Raw genomic sequence first — 16,410 nt, forward strand, 5'->3', positions numbered from 1 at the left:
TATGATTTTACCTTCAAAAGAATTATCTTTACAAATCTCCAGGGTACTACTGTTATTCTACCAGTTTTAACCTCAAATCACTGGAAGCAATGGCTTCATGAAGAAGGCTGGCATGTCTTAGGATATTCAATATGCCAGGTACAGGCACCTTATAGAGAGATGCTAAAGGAATTCCCCTATGAGCTGAATGTTAGGAAAACATGAACTCCAGTGAATTGATACCATTTTTCTTTGCTGCACAATGAGAACCCCTGTAGCTCATCATCTCTGCCTTGGTCTTGAATCTCTACTGGGAAACTCACAGGTAAATGTGAAGCTAGAACTTTTAGTTCTCCCTTGCTTATCACCTTCTCTGAATTTTAACAGTGTGTGTGTGTGCTAAGTTGCTTCAGTCCTGTCCAACTTTTTGCAGCTCCTCTGTCCATGGGATTACCCAGGCAAGAGTACTGAAGTAGGTGGCCATGTCCTCCTCCAGGGGATCTTCCCAACCCAGGGATCGAACCTGAGTCTCTCATGTCTCCTGCATAGGCAGGCAGGTTCTTTACCACTAGCACCACCTGGGAAAGATCTATTATAAATGTGACTTTGTGTGAGTTAAATGACCCTTCTTTTAGAAAGTCCTCAGGGTTAACTAATGAAGAAAGGGAATGAAAGCCTTGATTGAAAATGGAAAACCATGAAGGCAGGAAGCACAGTGTGATGGGTGCCACATGCCTGGGGAGTAGGAGATATTCCTCGTCATCTCTCTCATCCCCAAGTACTGACAGATGGAACTGCACACCGGTGGATAATACACAAGACTCCTCCAGCTTCCAGAGAGTACCCTTCTCTTGATCCTACCCCTTGCCTCCCAATCCCTTCCCTACCAAGCACCCCTGCCTCCAGGATGGCATCGTGCGAATCCTCCTGGTTGGGCTGACGGACTCTGCTAGGTAGATTCGTCGTACCTTGATGTGGCCCCCAAAGGTGTCGAAGTCAAAGAAGTTGCAGAGGTGGTTGCTGTAGGGGTAGCACTCGGCCTCCATCTCCCCCATTATCACAATGTTCCGGCTTAGGAGTCCCACCTCGGCGCGCATGTCCACGCCGTCGATCTCCTCCCCGATGTGCAGGTACATCGGCTTGCCTAGGGCAGAAGAGGGGAAGCAGGAGCATCAGAGGTGCTGCTTGTATCCACTGTGCCCAGGACCCACCAGGTGCTTCCACTGCTTCCATGGTCCATGGGCTTGTCCGTGACCCTGAGCCCCATTTTATAGAAGAGTGAAGCCCAGGGAGGTGAAATTACTTGCCGGGATGAAGAGCCAGCCATGAATGCTCACATCTGAAGCCCATGGCAGAAATGGCTATTTGTCCCCTAACTTCTACCCCCTTTCTGCTTGTCAGTACTAGAAACTTCTATTTTAGCTGACACAAGACTCACCGGGACAACCATACTCCCTAGCCTCCCCGCAGGTCAGCGTGGTCAGAGGATGAGCAGAGGCAATGCGTGCACCCTGCAGGTGGCTCCCGCTCCCCCCACCCGGGGCTGGGATGTGGGCACTGGTGGTGGGCCAGCCTTGCCTGTGTGAGAATATACCCTGGAGATGGCACAGCAACCAGAGGGGAGAAACCTGGGCTCTAGATGATCCCACAGAACTCACGCCCTAGACTGCCTACCAGTTGGGTTTCTTATGGACACAAGACAAACCCCCTCTTCAAAGCCACTGCAGTAAAGGGAAGCCTGGCATGCTGCAGTCCATGGGGTTGCAAAGAGTCAGACTAGACAGAGGACTGAACAACAACAAAAACAACAGGTTGCCTTTACATTTAGCTCGCCCCTGAGGCTGCTGACATGGCCCCTAGATGCCGTCTCTTTCTTCCGAGGATGTAATTATAGACAGCAACAATCTCTTGTGATGATTTGCAGCCCGAACCATACCACGGACACCGCTTGGCTTTCACTGTGACCTTGACTAGAGCAGCAGGACGCAGAGCTCAGCCCCTTGATACCACTGGTGCCCATATGCAAAGGCTGTGGTGGTACTGAGCCCTGAGTAGCACCCACTGACAGTGACCTCAACCTGCCCTCTCATCCACGGGGAGGGCTGGCTCCTCCGTCCAGTCCTTCACCTAGCTTACATCCTGTGGGTGGGTCTGAACTTTTTTGGAGGATGTTTATTGCCTTGGATTTCTGCAGACTCAGGAAGGTGGTGGTTTCTTTGAAGCATCTCAGTTCAAGATGTGAGACCAGTGCCTGGCAAAGCTGAGAAAATATTCCCTTTGGAATTGGTATTCGCCTCCTCTGGCTACAGTAACAACTGACCACAAATTTAGTGGTTTAAGACAACAGAAATTTCTTATTTTTTTTGGTCATGCCATGTGGCATGTGGGATCTTAGTCCCCCAACCAGGAATGAAACTCATGACCCCTGCAGTGGAAGCACGGAGTCTTAACCACTGGACCGTCAGGGAAGTCCAAAGACAACAGAAATGTCTGACAGTCATGGAGTTCAGAAGTCCAAAATCCATTCCACCATACAGTCAGAAGTCAAGAGTGCCGGTTCTGTTGGGAGGTTCCAGGGAGAGTTCGCTCCTGGCCTTTTGCAGATCCAGATAGTGGTCAATGTTCCTGGGTTGTTCAGTTGCTCAGTCATGTCTGATTTTTTGTGACCCCTGGACTGCAACATGCTAGGCTTCCCTGTCCTTCACTATCTCCTGGAGTTTGCTCAAGCTCATGTCCATTGAGTCGGTGATGTCATTCAATCATCTCATCCTCATCCACTTCTCCTGCCTTCAATCTTTCCCTCTGACTCTGACCTTCCTATTTCTCTCTTTTAAGGACCGTTTTGGGCTTCCCTGGTGGCTCGGTGGTAAAGAATCCACCTCCAAGGCAAGAGACGTGGGTTCAAGCTCTGGCCTGGGGAAGATACCACATGCTGCGGACTAACTAAGCCCATGTTTCACACCTACTGAGCCTGTGCTCTAGAGGCGGGGGAACCGCAACTGCTGAGCCCAAGTGCTCTAACTACTGAAGCCCGCACACCCGAGAACCCATGCTCTGCAACAAGAGAAGCCTCCGCAACAAGAGAAGCCACCGCAATGAGAAGCTTATGCATGGCAACTGCAACTAGAGAGTTGCCCTGCTCGCCACAACTGGAGAAAAGCTCATGCAGCAACGAAGATCCAGTACAGCCAAAATAAATAAATAAATACTTTAAGGACCCTTTTGATTTCACCGAGCCCACCCAGATAATCCAGGCTCACCTCCCATCTCATGAGCCTTAACTTAAGGACATCAACCAAGTCTCTTTTGCCCCCAAGGTAATATTCGCACATCGCTCCAAGAAGCACAGCACCCTGCCCAGACACCCGCAGGATGGACAGAGTAAAACCCAGACTCCTGTGGGCTTATACACCATCACTCCCTCATGGCCCTTTCTGCTCCAGCCAGACCCCACCACCCATCCTACCCCGAGCGAGCCTCTGCTTTTTTACATCTTAGAGATTTTACCTAATCTGCTCTCTCTGGCCAGGACAGCCTCCTCCCTTTGTCCATGGAGCAAATCACTTTGTTCCTCAAGATCTAGCTCCTTTTCAGTGAAGTCTTCCCCAACCATCCTCAACATCAGCCTTCACATCTTGGGGTCCCCACAGTGCTCGGCAGAGCCAAGAAACCAGGCCATGCATCCCCAGATTTCCAACTACCCCTCAGAGTGTATGCATTTGAGAGTTCAGGGGGCTCCTCTCGATTTGTCAGCATCCACTTTAAAATATGGTGTGTCCAGGGACTTCTCTGATGGTCCAGTGGTTAAGACTCTGTGCTTCCAATGCAGGGGGAGCAGGTTAGAGTCAGGGAACTAAGATCCCCCATCTTGAGTGGCATGGCCAAAAAAAAATGATGTGCAGACAGAATGGAAACCAGAGGTTTCTGTTCCTGGGGGTGGCCGAGGGCCCTCCTCAGGAATTCAGTCTCAACACAACTGGAGGGGAGAGACCGTGGATGGGGAGGACTGTGGCTCTGGAGCCAGGCTATTGAGGTCGGAATCTGACTCAGAATTCTGAATCTGACTCGGAAGCTGTGGATCCCTGAACGCGTCATTTAAGCTCCCTGAACCTCAGACTCTTTATGTATACAATGGAGACAATCATAGCACACATCTCAAAAGGCAAAGATAGTTGTGAAATGAATTTATCCAGGAAATGTGCCTGGAACAGCCCTGGGCACATGGTAGGGGGCTAGTGTGACACAAGTGACGCATGGCAGCTATTCCCAAGCAAAGGTTTGGCCTGATGGCTCCCACCATTGGCTTCACACTTATGATGGGCGTTCATAGAAAGTAGGTTTGACAGCTTTCTCGGTTCCATGGGCTGGGGTGGAGGGGTGGAGGAGGGAAAGAAGCCAGGGGTAGGGGGCACTTCCAGGTGGATGGAGGCGCTGTGTTGATTAGAGTCCTGGGAGAAGAGGTGGGAAGACAGACTGAGAGCTGGGCGAACTCTCCAGTCCCACCACCTCCTCCCCCGCCTGCCACGGGGCTTCCTATCAGGGCTCTGACAGACCTCACGGCTGCTTTATCTGCCCTGCCGCTGTGTTCACAGGCCGCTCCCAGGCCGCGATGCCAGGGAAGCTGTGCACTCTGCTTTCTCAGCATCCTGTCCTGTCTGCAGAATTCTCCCAGCCGGCCTCCGCCCACCCTCCCTTCCTTCTCTAAGCTCTGACACAGGAAGGCCAAAGGAAGCAGGTATTGAGAGCGGGGGTGGAGCGGTTGGACTGGGGGTGTGGGGTAAAGCAGGCAGGCATGGCCAAGCCGGATTTGTCCCAAATCATTCAGAAGGGCTGTGAGCACAGAGGAGGGGTGGGAAAGGCGTGGGGTGCAGAGGGACCCACACAGGAAAAATACTCTGAGCTTTCTGAGTGTTCAACCTACGGCTGGCCAGGTTCTACAATGCCCCCTCGCTACAGCGCAATCATGGCACAGGACACTCTGGGCTGGAGAGAAAACTGGACATTGAGGATCTTCCACCCTGTGCATGTGGTTCCCGACCTAGCATGATCCTGGGATTCTGGGGGAGGGGGCAGTGGGGCCTGCCCTTCTCAGACCATGTGGACAAGCCCAGAGGGACTTGGGCTGGAGGGTCCTGCAGAGGCAGATTTAAGCTATAGAGTGCCCTAGATTCCTCCTCCTGTCTAGTCATCTTTGAATGAAGATGCTGAGAGAACACGTAGCCTTTGAACTTGAGAGCTCTGAGTCTGGATCTTGGCTTATATCCTCCAAGCAGACTTGTTGGGTCTACAACAGCAGCAATCCCCAGAAAGTTCTGAGATGAAGGGCATGCTGTCCTCCGTGTCATCTACTGGCCCCAGGGGTCACTGAACTCTTAAAATCTGGCTAGTATGACTGAGGAACGGAATTCCCTTTTTTAAATTAATTTAAATTACATTTATACAGCCATAAGTGGCTGGTGGCTACCATAGTGGAAAGCATTAGTCTAGACATTTAATTTCCATGAAGAAATGAAGATGTTTCATGAAGATGAGAAAACAGTAGCCTTCACCTTGTTATGTTATCATGGAGAGTGAGAAAGATGGTTCATGTAAAGTGTTTAGCATATTGTAGGAAACTGAAAAAATGTTATTACTAATTAACAGTAGTATTACTTAAAAGTGTGTGTGAGTGATATTGGGTGGTTACAAGCAAAGTGGGAAGTGGAGAATGAAAACAGGGTAGAAAATTGAAGACATTTCCTATTGCCATGTCAGGAGGTGTTGAGAATCGCACTGTGGTTGGCAAAACTTGGAAATTTTTTTTTTTAGATGATTCACACGTTTTCATGACTTTGTTATCCTCATCTGTTTCCCATCAGAAAAGCCTTAAAATGCAAAAAGGCCTGTTTACTGGAATTTGGGGGCAGTGAGGAAAGAGGAGCCAGGAAGGCTGCATCCCGCTCTGCAGCCAGGCTGGGGAGGAGAACACTGATTGGTAACTAATGGTCACCAATAAATGGTGGTGGCGCCATTTTGGAAAAGAACAAAACAGCTGCAGTCCCTGCTCCATGTCAATGGGGGATGCACAGCCAGAGAATGGGCTTGGAGTCGAAGAGGAGAAATGAGGGCCTCCCCAGGACAGACAGACAGACACATACACACTCCTTACAGATACCTTTCCCTGGGACTTTTCTCACTGGAATTGCTGTTTTCACAAAAGTCCTAAAACTTCTGAGCAAGATGGTCCCATCCTTGCTTAAGGGGGAACAGGGGAGGCTGGACTGTGGGACTTGGAGATACAGACATGGGCAGTCATGAACCAAAGGAGCTTGGAGGGTCCTGACGTAGGGGTACACGCCTCCCTACTCACTCTTTCCTCCTTGGTCCTCCCAGGACCCGGAGCAGCCCCATCTCACACTCTGTCCAGCCTGAACAATCTTCAAGAAGCTCCTAGAACCACTGGTCAAACACTGCCACCTGGAGCCACGCTCGATCATTTACCCCTGAACCATGCTGTGGGGCGAGGCAGACGTGCCCTCATATCACACGGTTCCCTTTCTCAAGGTCACTCGTGGCACTACCTGCTGCCCTGTTAGGTCCTGTTCATGTTGAAATCTTCCTCCAGGTCTAGAGGTGCCCCACACTGAGGTACAGATGGGGGCTGGTGTGAACAGACCAGGGCCTCTTCCAGGGGTGCTCCTTCTTCTCCCTCCCTGAAGGCTGGGCCTCAAGGGCAAGCTTTTACCCCGCTGGAAGCCACAAGGGCAGCCCCAGAATCAGGGTCACCTCACAGAGGGCAGTGACAAAGCTCAAATGTCTGAATGCCACTCCTGCCAAGCGTCCCAGAGGACACCTGGCATCCCAGAAGGCCTGTGTCTACTGTCCTCGGGAGCCACAGAAGGCACCCAGGGAAGACCGAAGGGTCTGGCACTCACTAGGAATTGCTTCCCTTGGTGCCATCCTGTAAGTGGGAAGCTAGGAAGTCTAAGAAGCCATTGCACTTAGAAGAAAGCCCCCAAATTCTTTCTCAAGCACACTCCCACTAGCCAAAAAGACTGTGTCAAATTTTCCTTTTTGTAGTTTTGTTTCTAAGATAATAGATACTTTCAATATGTTGGTTATACTTTCTCAATCCATAGTATTCTTCTACCCCCAGATTCTAATAGTTCTCTAGGTACAATGGTCCTGTGGCAGCTGATGTACTAAAAAAAAATTTATTGGGTTATAGTTGGTTTACAGTGGTGTGTTAATTTCTGCTGTACAGCAAAGTGAATCCATTTCATATATATATATATATATATATATATAATATATATATATATATATAATATATATATATATATATATATATATATACACAGACACACACATCCCTTCTTTTTAAAATTCCTTTCCATACAGGCCATTACAGAGGACTGAGCGGGGTTCCCTGTGCTGTATAGTAGGTGCTGATCAGTCCTCTATTTTATACACAGCAGTGTGTATGTGTCAAGCCCAATCTCCCAATTCATCCCTCCTGCTCTTTAGCCCCTGGTGACCATAGCTTGTTCTCTACATCAGCGACTCTATTTCTGTTTTGTAGATAAGCTCATTTGTACCTGTTTTTTAGATTCCACACATAGCAGCTGATATTTTTAATGCCTAGTATTGGTTTTCCTTTCTCTGCTAATACATCTCGATTTTCCTCTGGGGAGTGACTGTATCCATGCAATGCAGTCTTCGAAGGACAGTTAATGATGGTGTCTTAGCCAGAGGGTGAGCACGTGAGCCATCAACCCAATCAATGCTATCTCCCTGGAAGGTAACTTTCGACCACCATGTCCCAGGACATGCAAATAGTGATGCCTTAAGGAGGCTGCCCATGCACTCCTGCACCCCAGACCCCTGAAGCTGCCCTATTTCTGGTCCTTGTTTGCAGCATGACTGCCCAGCTTCTATTTAGCTCTCTAAGTTGAATAGTTTCCCAATTAATTCCTATTTTGTTTGAGGTAGTCGAATTGGATTCTGCTGCTTATAACCAACAACTCTAATCAATACATGACTCCTCCCCCCAAAGAATAATTGACCTGGACTATAAGCAAGGTCTCTTTTTACGTCTTTGTTGTTGTTTAGTCACTAAGTTGTGTCCAGCTCTTTGTGACCCCATGGACTGTAGCCCACCAGGCTCCTCTGTTCATGGGATTTCCCAGGCAAGAATACTAGATGGGTTGCCATTTTCTCCCCCAGGAGATCTTCCTGACCCAGGAATCAAACCCTCATCTCCTGCATTGGCAGGTGGAGTCTTCACCACTGAGCCATTTGGGTAGCACCCTTTTTACCTCTAACCATCTATAGTCCCAGTAACCTCACATAACATAAACAACCAGGGCATTTAAGTCAAGATTTAGAAGAAAAAGGAAATGTAAAAGGTAGAGAAAGAAGACATTTACATTTTCGTAGTAAGTTAAATTATTGCTAACAAATATTCACTCCCTCCTCTCTGTCTTAATGAGAGAAATAGAGTTCCCCCTTCACGTTGAGCTGGACGATATGATCTATTGGAAGGCAGATGTGAGAGGGTTCAAGTTTGGAGCTCAGGCAGGCCTTAGGAGTCCGCCTATGATTCTGTTCACGTCTCCACCATGAATAATAATATGTCCTTGGGAAGAATGAGAGTCACATGGAACTGACCCGAACCCAACCCTTGGAACCAAGTTTAGTCTAGAAAAGCTGAACCCTACAGAGCCTGTCGATGCATTAGTAAGAAATAAAAGTTTGCCATGAAATTTTAAGAAATTTTTGTTGTTGTTGTTATGCAGCATTATCATGGCTATAGCTGACTGATACAAATTTGCTTTTATTTCAGTCAACTTTAAGCCTAGCAATTTTCAGTTTCATCTAGCCTAGGAAGGGGTAAGCAAATATCCTACCTGCTACTTTGACCTGGTTGGGGGCACAGGTTCTGCAGGGGAGCACCTGGAACTCTTCTGCCTGGTACATGGAATAATCCGTACTGGCAACAACCAGGGTGTCCCCAGGCTTCCATGACTGTACATTGTCTTCCAGATGCAGGATGGTGCTGTTCACATTGGTGTCGATGGTGACGGTGAGTTTGGGCCTCACTGTAACCCAAAATAGGAGAGACTGAGAGATAAACCTTTGCTCCTGGCAAACTTCCACCTCTTCCCTGACCCTCCCTAAATCAGTAAATGCCAGGTTTGCCTATCCAAACCCCAAATCACCAGGCTCGCCCCGAACCAGTCTTGGTATGGGTTTTTTTTTTTTAAGTCATCAAAAAACTCTACCAGAAAAGAGCCATTCATTAGCTCTGGGCAGGGGAATTTTCCGCTAACTCCTTAGCTGGAGTTAAATGGGGCTGTCTCTCCACACCCACTTTGCAAAAGATGTAAAACAAATATAGTTTCTCTCAACTATTATTTACAGTAGCTGTCAGCCTCCCCTTCCAAAAAACTCCCATCCCTAATGACTGCCTTCTGGAGATGGCCAAGTGCCCTCGAGAAGAAACCGACCATTTCCAACCCCTGCTAACAAGCACCTCGGGAACTGGGTTTAAAATAATAGCATCCAGAGAGGCCATGGGCTGCGTATCTCTGTGGGGGCGGGCTGCAGGAAGGTCAGCTCTGTCCACGGCACCCTGGTTGCCTTGAGTAGGCCCTTCCCCTTCCTGAAAGGCGTATGGGCAGGGTGGGGCTCCACTGGCTCCTGCCAACTCCGAGGACCCTCCCATGGTTCCTGTGTCATAGAAGGGCTCTCCATCAAGAACTTGGCAGGAGCACCATGTCACTGAGATGCCCGGAGGCGGCTGACTCCGCCGCCCAAACTCTCAGTGCATAGCTGCCAGCTGGAGGAACCAAGCCACGGAGGTAAGTGTGTCCCCAGTAAGGGGCTGCTTACCAGGCTTCCCACACAGGAACCGCACACGGTAGCTCTGGCAGGCTTGGCCCCGGTCGTAGCACACAAACCTATAATCCTGGCCTCTTTTGTAGACAACTTCAGTGGTGAGGTTGACTCCATCCAATGTAGTGGCCTGGGAATGGCACAGAAATTACAAAGTCATTTCTCTTTGTAAAGAAGAAAGGTGATGATTAATGTTACAAACATATACTCACAAGTCTAAAATTGCTGCTGCAAAACTTATTTACAATGGCTTTAGACTATTATTCTAACGTTTCCCCTTCTCTGTTCTAAGAAGGGCATCGTGAAGTCACAGGGTGGATAAACATCTTGCCTGGGGTCCCACCATATTTGGTATTCAAACCAGTGAGTGACTACACTCGGGAACGGTTTACAGAGCATTTATCGCCAGCACTTGCTCTTTTAAGAGCTGGGCGGGCTGCTTTCTACAACTTGTCCACAGTGGCCAACATTTACTGAAGACTCATTGGATCAATCTGCTGGTGCCCAAATGTGACTCCATATCCTGTGGGGAGTCTTTAAAAATACTCTTGCTGGGACTTCTCTGGTGATCCAGTGGTTAAGAACCCACCTGCCCATGCAGGGGACACGGATTTGATCCCAGGTCTGGGAAGATCTTACATGCCTCGGAACAACTAAGCCCGTGCACCCCAACTACTGAGTCTGTGCTCTAGAGGCGGTGAGATGCAACTACTGAGCCCGTGTGCTGCAACTACTGAAACCTGAGTGCATAGAGCCTGTGCTTGGCAGCAAGAGAAGCCACCAAAACGAGAAGCCTGCACACCACAACTAGAGTAGCTCCCACTCTCTGCAACTAGAGAAGCCGATGCAGCAGTGAAGACCCAGTGCAGCCACCAAAAAAAAAAAAATGCTCATGCCCAGGCCCCATCCTCAGAGTCTCGGATTTGATTGTGTCCGGGGTACAACCTGGACATGAGAACTTTGAATGGCCCCAGGCGATTCCAATGGGAAGTTAAGTTTGAGAGTCCCTTTTGTAGTTATGGAGCTCCATACATTTTTTTTCAATTTGTTTTTTATTTTTTGGCCTCACTGTGCACCACATGAAATCTTAGTTCCCCGACGAGGGATGAACCCTCACCTCCTGCCTTGGAAGCGCTGAATCTTAACCGCTGGGGGCCACCGGGGAAGTCCCCGAGTTCCATACATTGTTAACATACATTATCGCATTCCCTCTTCCTGGCTCTGAGGTCTATGAGGTTGATGCTGGTTTTACAGATCTGGAAACATACTCAGAGAGGTTGGGTAACTTGCCCAGCATCACACAACTGGTAAGAGGCAGGGCCAGAATCTGAATCTGGACTCATCCAGTGATAGAGCGGTGCCTCGCAGCCCCTCGCGCTGCTGTTCCTACTGTCCTGTGTTCAGTGTCTGTCTCCTACCAGGGGGGTGGTGGGCTCTGGAAGGGCCAGGCATTGCTTCTTCCCTGATCTCAGCATCCAACCCAGGGCCAGGCACACAGCAGAGTCTCAGCTGATGGCAGCTCCAAGGCCAGGAGCTGGGTTCAGGAGTGGGTTCAGAGGAGGGCACGGTCCCTGCCAGCTGGGGCTCACCCCTGGGCCGGGGTGTGTCTGCACCACGATGGTGGCTGTCATCAGAGACTTGCAATTTAGAGCAAGTGCCGCAGCTGTTGTCCTTCTTGGCATAAAGACCAAAGGGGCCAGGGCTGGGCAAATAGGAAAGCGAAGTACAGTCGATCTAAAAAGGTGGGGCGGGGGGGCACTTTTAGGAAACATTGTTTTGAACCCAGCAGATATCCGCTGTCTGTGGTTTGGGAGGAGAGCTGTGGAAATGTGAGTTTAGCCAGAATGAAAATTCAGCCCTTTCCTGCAGGCAACACGCTCACAGTCCTTATCTGGGGTGGTTCCTGCAGCAGAGAGGCAGGCACTGCCGACTCGCCCTTAGAGGAAATCACGAAGGCTCACAGGGATTTAGGTGCAAGTTCAAGGTCACCTGACTGTCAAGCCCACTCCTCTGATTCCCAGATCTTTCCCCCTGAGGCCAGCATGTTTTTCAGTAGGACATCCCTGAATATTGAGACCTGAGCCTAAAAACATCATCCAGGGGAGTTGGACATTTTTAAAGGTACAACATCCAATAAAAATTTCAAGAAAACCTCTATTCAATTTTATTGTTTTTCTTTTTTTCCCTTTTAAATCATAAGAATGACCTCAGTTTTGGATAAGAAGAGTAAAAAGGGCTTTCCCACTGTTCTGTGAACTTGATCTTCACTTTAAGTAGATACAATGTGATTGTTATTCTTGATAATAATTATAAAATAACTAGCAATGTCATAGGCTTCCCTGGTGGCTCAGTGGTAAAGAATCTGCCTGCCAATGCAGGCGATACAGGTTTGATCCCTGGTCCGGGAAGATCCCCTAGAGAAGGAAATGGTAACCCACTGAAGTATTCTTGCCTGGAAATCCCATGGACAGAGGAGTCTGGCAGACTACAGTCCTTGGGGTCACAAAAGAGTCAGACACAAGTTAGCGACTAAACAAGCAACATCATAATAAATAATAATATAAGCAAATAATTTTAAAATAAGAAAATTATGGGCACTCGCTGTAGGTCAGAAGCTTCATGTATTGCTGCATTAAATCCACAAAATAATCCCAAGAAGGAACAATTTTTATTTCCGTTTTTGCTTAGGAGGAAACTGAGACACTAAAATAAACAGCTTGACTGATAGATATGGCCAAGATTGCTAGTGAGGAACCCAGGGTGCAACATTTAAGGCAGCACTCACTCTCCAGGGTCATGTGAGTGCAGAGTTGGCACCTGGGAGGCAGTGCCACCTTAAATTTGGCGTTTTGGGTACCTCACAGGTCCCAGAGGCCATGTGAGTCCATTAGGTTCCACAGGCCTTGAAAGGCGGGTCAGTTTTAAGAGAGGAGGTGGGAAGCAAGGAGATTTCAGCCCAGGAGAACCATCAGAAGGGTGAGGACATGGGAACTGGGGACTATGGTTTTGGGGCTTGATTTTGCAGAATCACAAATGATCAAATGTTGAAAAACTTTCCTTGAGTTGAGGTCAACTGTGCTAGTCCTAACTATTTCTTTTTTCTTTCCAACTCACCATCCTGCCCAAGTGATGAGTGTCCTAACAGCCCCTCCCCTCCAAAGGATTTGATGACAGGTATCTCAGGGACCCCTTGTGTGGGGCCCTCAGGGTGATCAGAGGTGGCAAGTGACCCCAGTAACCTGTGATTTCCCATGGTGGCAAAAATAGGCACCTGGGCATTTCAGTTTTGTCTCAGTCTCTCTGGTGGGTTAATTAACTTGGGCATTTAGCTCCTGGCAGATGTGTCTCACACTCTATTGATAAAGAAAATGAAATCTTGCTTCTCTCACCTGTGGTAAACATAGCATAAGCCTGGTTTTGCTTTTTTGACTTCAGAAAAACCCAGAGTATCTTCTACCTCATTGCCTCTGCTGACTATAAAGAAATGCTCTGGCTAAGGCTGGGGCCACTACTGACAAAAGGTTGATTGCGAGAAAAGAGGTGAGCCTGACATTTTCAGGATAGAGCACTTCCTCTGTTTCTTTTCTTTTTTAATTTGTACTGGAGTATAGTTGCTTTACTATGTTGCATTAGTTTCTACTGTTCAGCAAAGTAAATGGGCCCTGCAGTGTGGTGGCAGACTAGTGGTTACAGAGTCTGGGGTTGGGTCCCCATGGAAGGTCTGGGATTACTGAGTTGGTGAGCAGTCATGTTGTTATTGTTGTTTAGTCACTAAGTCATGTTCGACTCTTTTCAACCCCTTGGACTATAGCCCACCAGGCTCCTCTGTCCATGGGATTTTCCAGGCAAGAATACTGGAGTGGGTTGCCATTTCCTTCTCCAGGAGATCTTCCTGATCCAGGGATAAAACCTGAGTCTTCTGCAGTGCAGGCAGATTCTTTACCATTGAGCCACTTGGGACGTGAGCAGTCATATACTATTATATGTATGACATATGAGAAAAATACGTATGTTTTCACTGGTTTCCTCTGCTGTCTCCAAGCCTTCAGTAAAGTTTTACAGACTGTTTGAGCCTGGGATTAGTGGTGCTTTGACACTCTCTGGGAAGAGTTCATATCAGCTGGGAGCAAAGTTCCTGAGAGTAAGAAATCCCTAAGGAAAGCTATTTTCCTGGCATGGAGAAGTGGTCTTCTCAACAACAGTGGTCTGGAGCCAGACAGCTGGCAGAGCAAGCACTGGGAGGGATTTGCAGAGCATGGACACATTCCTCGAGGATTTCCAGAAATGCTTGAGGAGGGATCAGCCCTGGTATAGGACTGGACTTCCTGTAGCCAAATGAACTGGAGGAATCCAATTGGGGCGCTCTTAGGATTAGAGCTGGAACATGCAGGGTTGCAAGAAAAAAATTAAAGTTAAATCTGAGAAGTATGTGCTTTGGGGGAGTCAGCACTTTTTGATTCTCTTGGACCCGAGAAGAGCCTATAATGTGTAATGGAATCTGGGTAAATCCTTCTCAAACACACTGGAGCCATGTGAACGGATAGCCTTGGCCAAACAATGAGAAAGGTTCCCCTGGCCTTTCCTGACCGCAGAACCGACTGTCCTCTCTTGGAAAGGTGGTCCCTTGTCCTGCGGTCCCTCTATATTGCAAGGCAGAGGGCAGAAGTCATGCCCTGGGGGTGGAGGGATATGGAGGAGTGAAACAGTCAGATGATCTGGGACCTGAGGTTAGATAATCTGAGAAAAGGTGGTATACAAATGTTGCTATTTTTATTGGCTGAAAGAAGATAAAATGGGCAGAGACGGTCTTCCTGAAGTGACTCCAAATTCTTGCGTGTGTGTGTGTGTCTGTGTGCACGCGCGCGCGCGTGTGTGTGTGTGCTCAGGCATGTTGGACACTTTGCAACCCTGTGGACTGTAGCCTGTCAGGCTCCTCTGTCCGTGGAATTCTCCAGGCAAGAATACTGGAGTGGGTTGCCATGCCCTTCTCCAAGAGTTCTTCCCAACCCAGGGATCTAACCCTTATCTCTTGCGTTTCCTGCATCGGTAGGAGGATTCTTTACCACTGAGCCATCTGGGAAGCCAAATTCTCTATCAGACATTTAAGTGGCCCCAAATCTTGTTTTGGAAGAAGACCAGGCATAAGGAAATAAACTCCATTTTCTTGCCTGTGTCTCTGTCTTTCCTATTCTCCTTTGAGCGCTCACCAGCTGAGCCACTGAGTTCTGAGAGTCGCCCGTTTGTGCCACCCTTGCATGATGGAGCCAGCTGAGAAAGCCTGGGTCCTCTTTGCTCGGTCACCCAGTTGTGTCTGACTCTTTGTGACCTCCTGAACTGTAGCCTGCCAGGCTCCTCTGTTCATGAGATTCTTCAGGCAAGAATACTGCGGTGGGTTGCCATTTCCTAATCCAGGAGATCTTTCTGACTCAGGGATTGAAGCCACATCTTTTGCATCTCCTGGGTTCTTTACTACTAGCACCACCTGGGAAGCCCAGATCCCCTTTGAACAGAGTTAACTCCAAGTGAAGATCCCAAGCAAATACTGTCCATTCTGTGAAAGCTGACTTTCACTAAGTGGAGAACAAGGCTGTGGGTGTTCTCCACCTGGGCTGGTCTCAGCCTGCACCTGAATTCCAGCTACACCCTGTGAACTTGAAGCCCCAAAAGAAATGAATGGGTGCGTGAAGCCGAGAAGGTCAAACACTCCCCGCATTTGGCACCCTCACCCATGGCTGAAGATGCGGGTTGAGGAGACAGAAAAGGAACTCTTCAGCAGGACCCAGAAGAGAATCTGAATCCTGGCTTTGAAAGTCACGGGTGGGAGGCCTGGAGCAGACAATCAGCTTCCAGGTCAGTCTTTAAAATAAGAACACTACTCTCTGGCATTCCCGACATCACAGGAGGGCCATGAGACTCATACCACTCAGATAGTAAGAGAGTTTGTGATCTACAGCATCTTCTTCAAGACAAAGCCTTGATAACTTCTTGGTTACCTGTATATCAATGGGGCGATTGCAGATTTTCCCTGGGTGAGTGACCCCAAGGTCTGAAATTTTCTCTCCACCTTTCGTGTAAGATACTTGGTCATGTTCGAACCACTCTGTCCACTCCACATCTGGGCAGAAAGCAAAGATCAGGGTCAGGCAAGCAGGGTGCTGAGACTGGCTATGCTGGGCGCAGCCTCCAAGTACCCTCAGCCCAGTGGGAATCAAATACCATATGTCCAGGCTCTCACCAGGCTGGCTCCCAGAGGCTTGTAATCCATCTGCCAACCTCCCCACCTCCCCCAACTTTTCATTGCAAGTGCCTCTTATTGACTATCTTATTTTATAAAAGCAACAGATATTCTTCATTATTGCCAAAAGGAGAAAGATGAGATCCAGTCATGAACCCATTGTCCGAGGGTGCTCGTGAAGATTCTTGCTTTCCACACCACCCTCCATGTTCCCGTGTGTGGGCTCCTTGAAGGCCAGGGCCTACTGCTGTCTACATTCTCTGTCAGTGCCATCGCCTGGCACAGAAGAGGCATTCCGTGAAAGGGCATATCCCTCTGGG

At 48.6% G+C, this 16,410-nt stretch overlaps 1 protein-coding gene across 3 annotated transcripts in view; it reads right to left on the reverse strand.

Moving 5' to 3' along the window:
• Positions 1-16,410, reverse strand: part of CEMIP (cell migration inducing hyaluronidase 1) — a 159,330-nt gene that overhangs the window by 37,664 nt on the left and 105,256 nt on the right. For all 3 annotated transcript variants that reach the window (XM_055417952.2, XM_055417951.2, XM_055417950.2), the window contains 4 exons: positions 15,849-15,970; positions 9,853-9,985; positions 8,868-9,059; positions 948-1,123 (listed from right to left, as the gene is read on the reverse strand). In XM_055417952.2, coding sequence (XP_055273927.2) covers positions 948-1,123; positions 8,868-9,059; positions 9,853-9,985; positions 15,849-15,970 — 623 coding nt within the window. The remainder of the gene's footprint in view (positions 1-947; positions 1,124-8,867; positions 9,060-9,852; positions 9,986-15,848; positions 15,971-16,410) is intronic.

Source organism: Moschus berezovskii, chromosome 21 (assembly GCF_049115385.1).
Source record: "Moschus berezovskii isolate FMDL1 chromosome 21, NW_MosBer_1.0, whole genome shotgun sequence".
Classification (NCBI taxonomy): Eukaryota; Metazoa; Chordata; class Mammalia; order Artiodactyla; family Moschidae; genus Moschus; species Moschus berezovskii.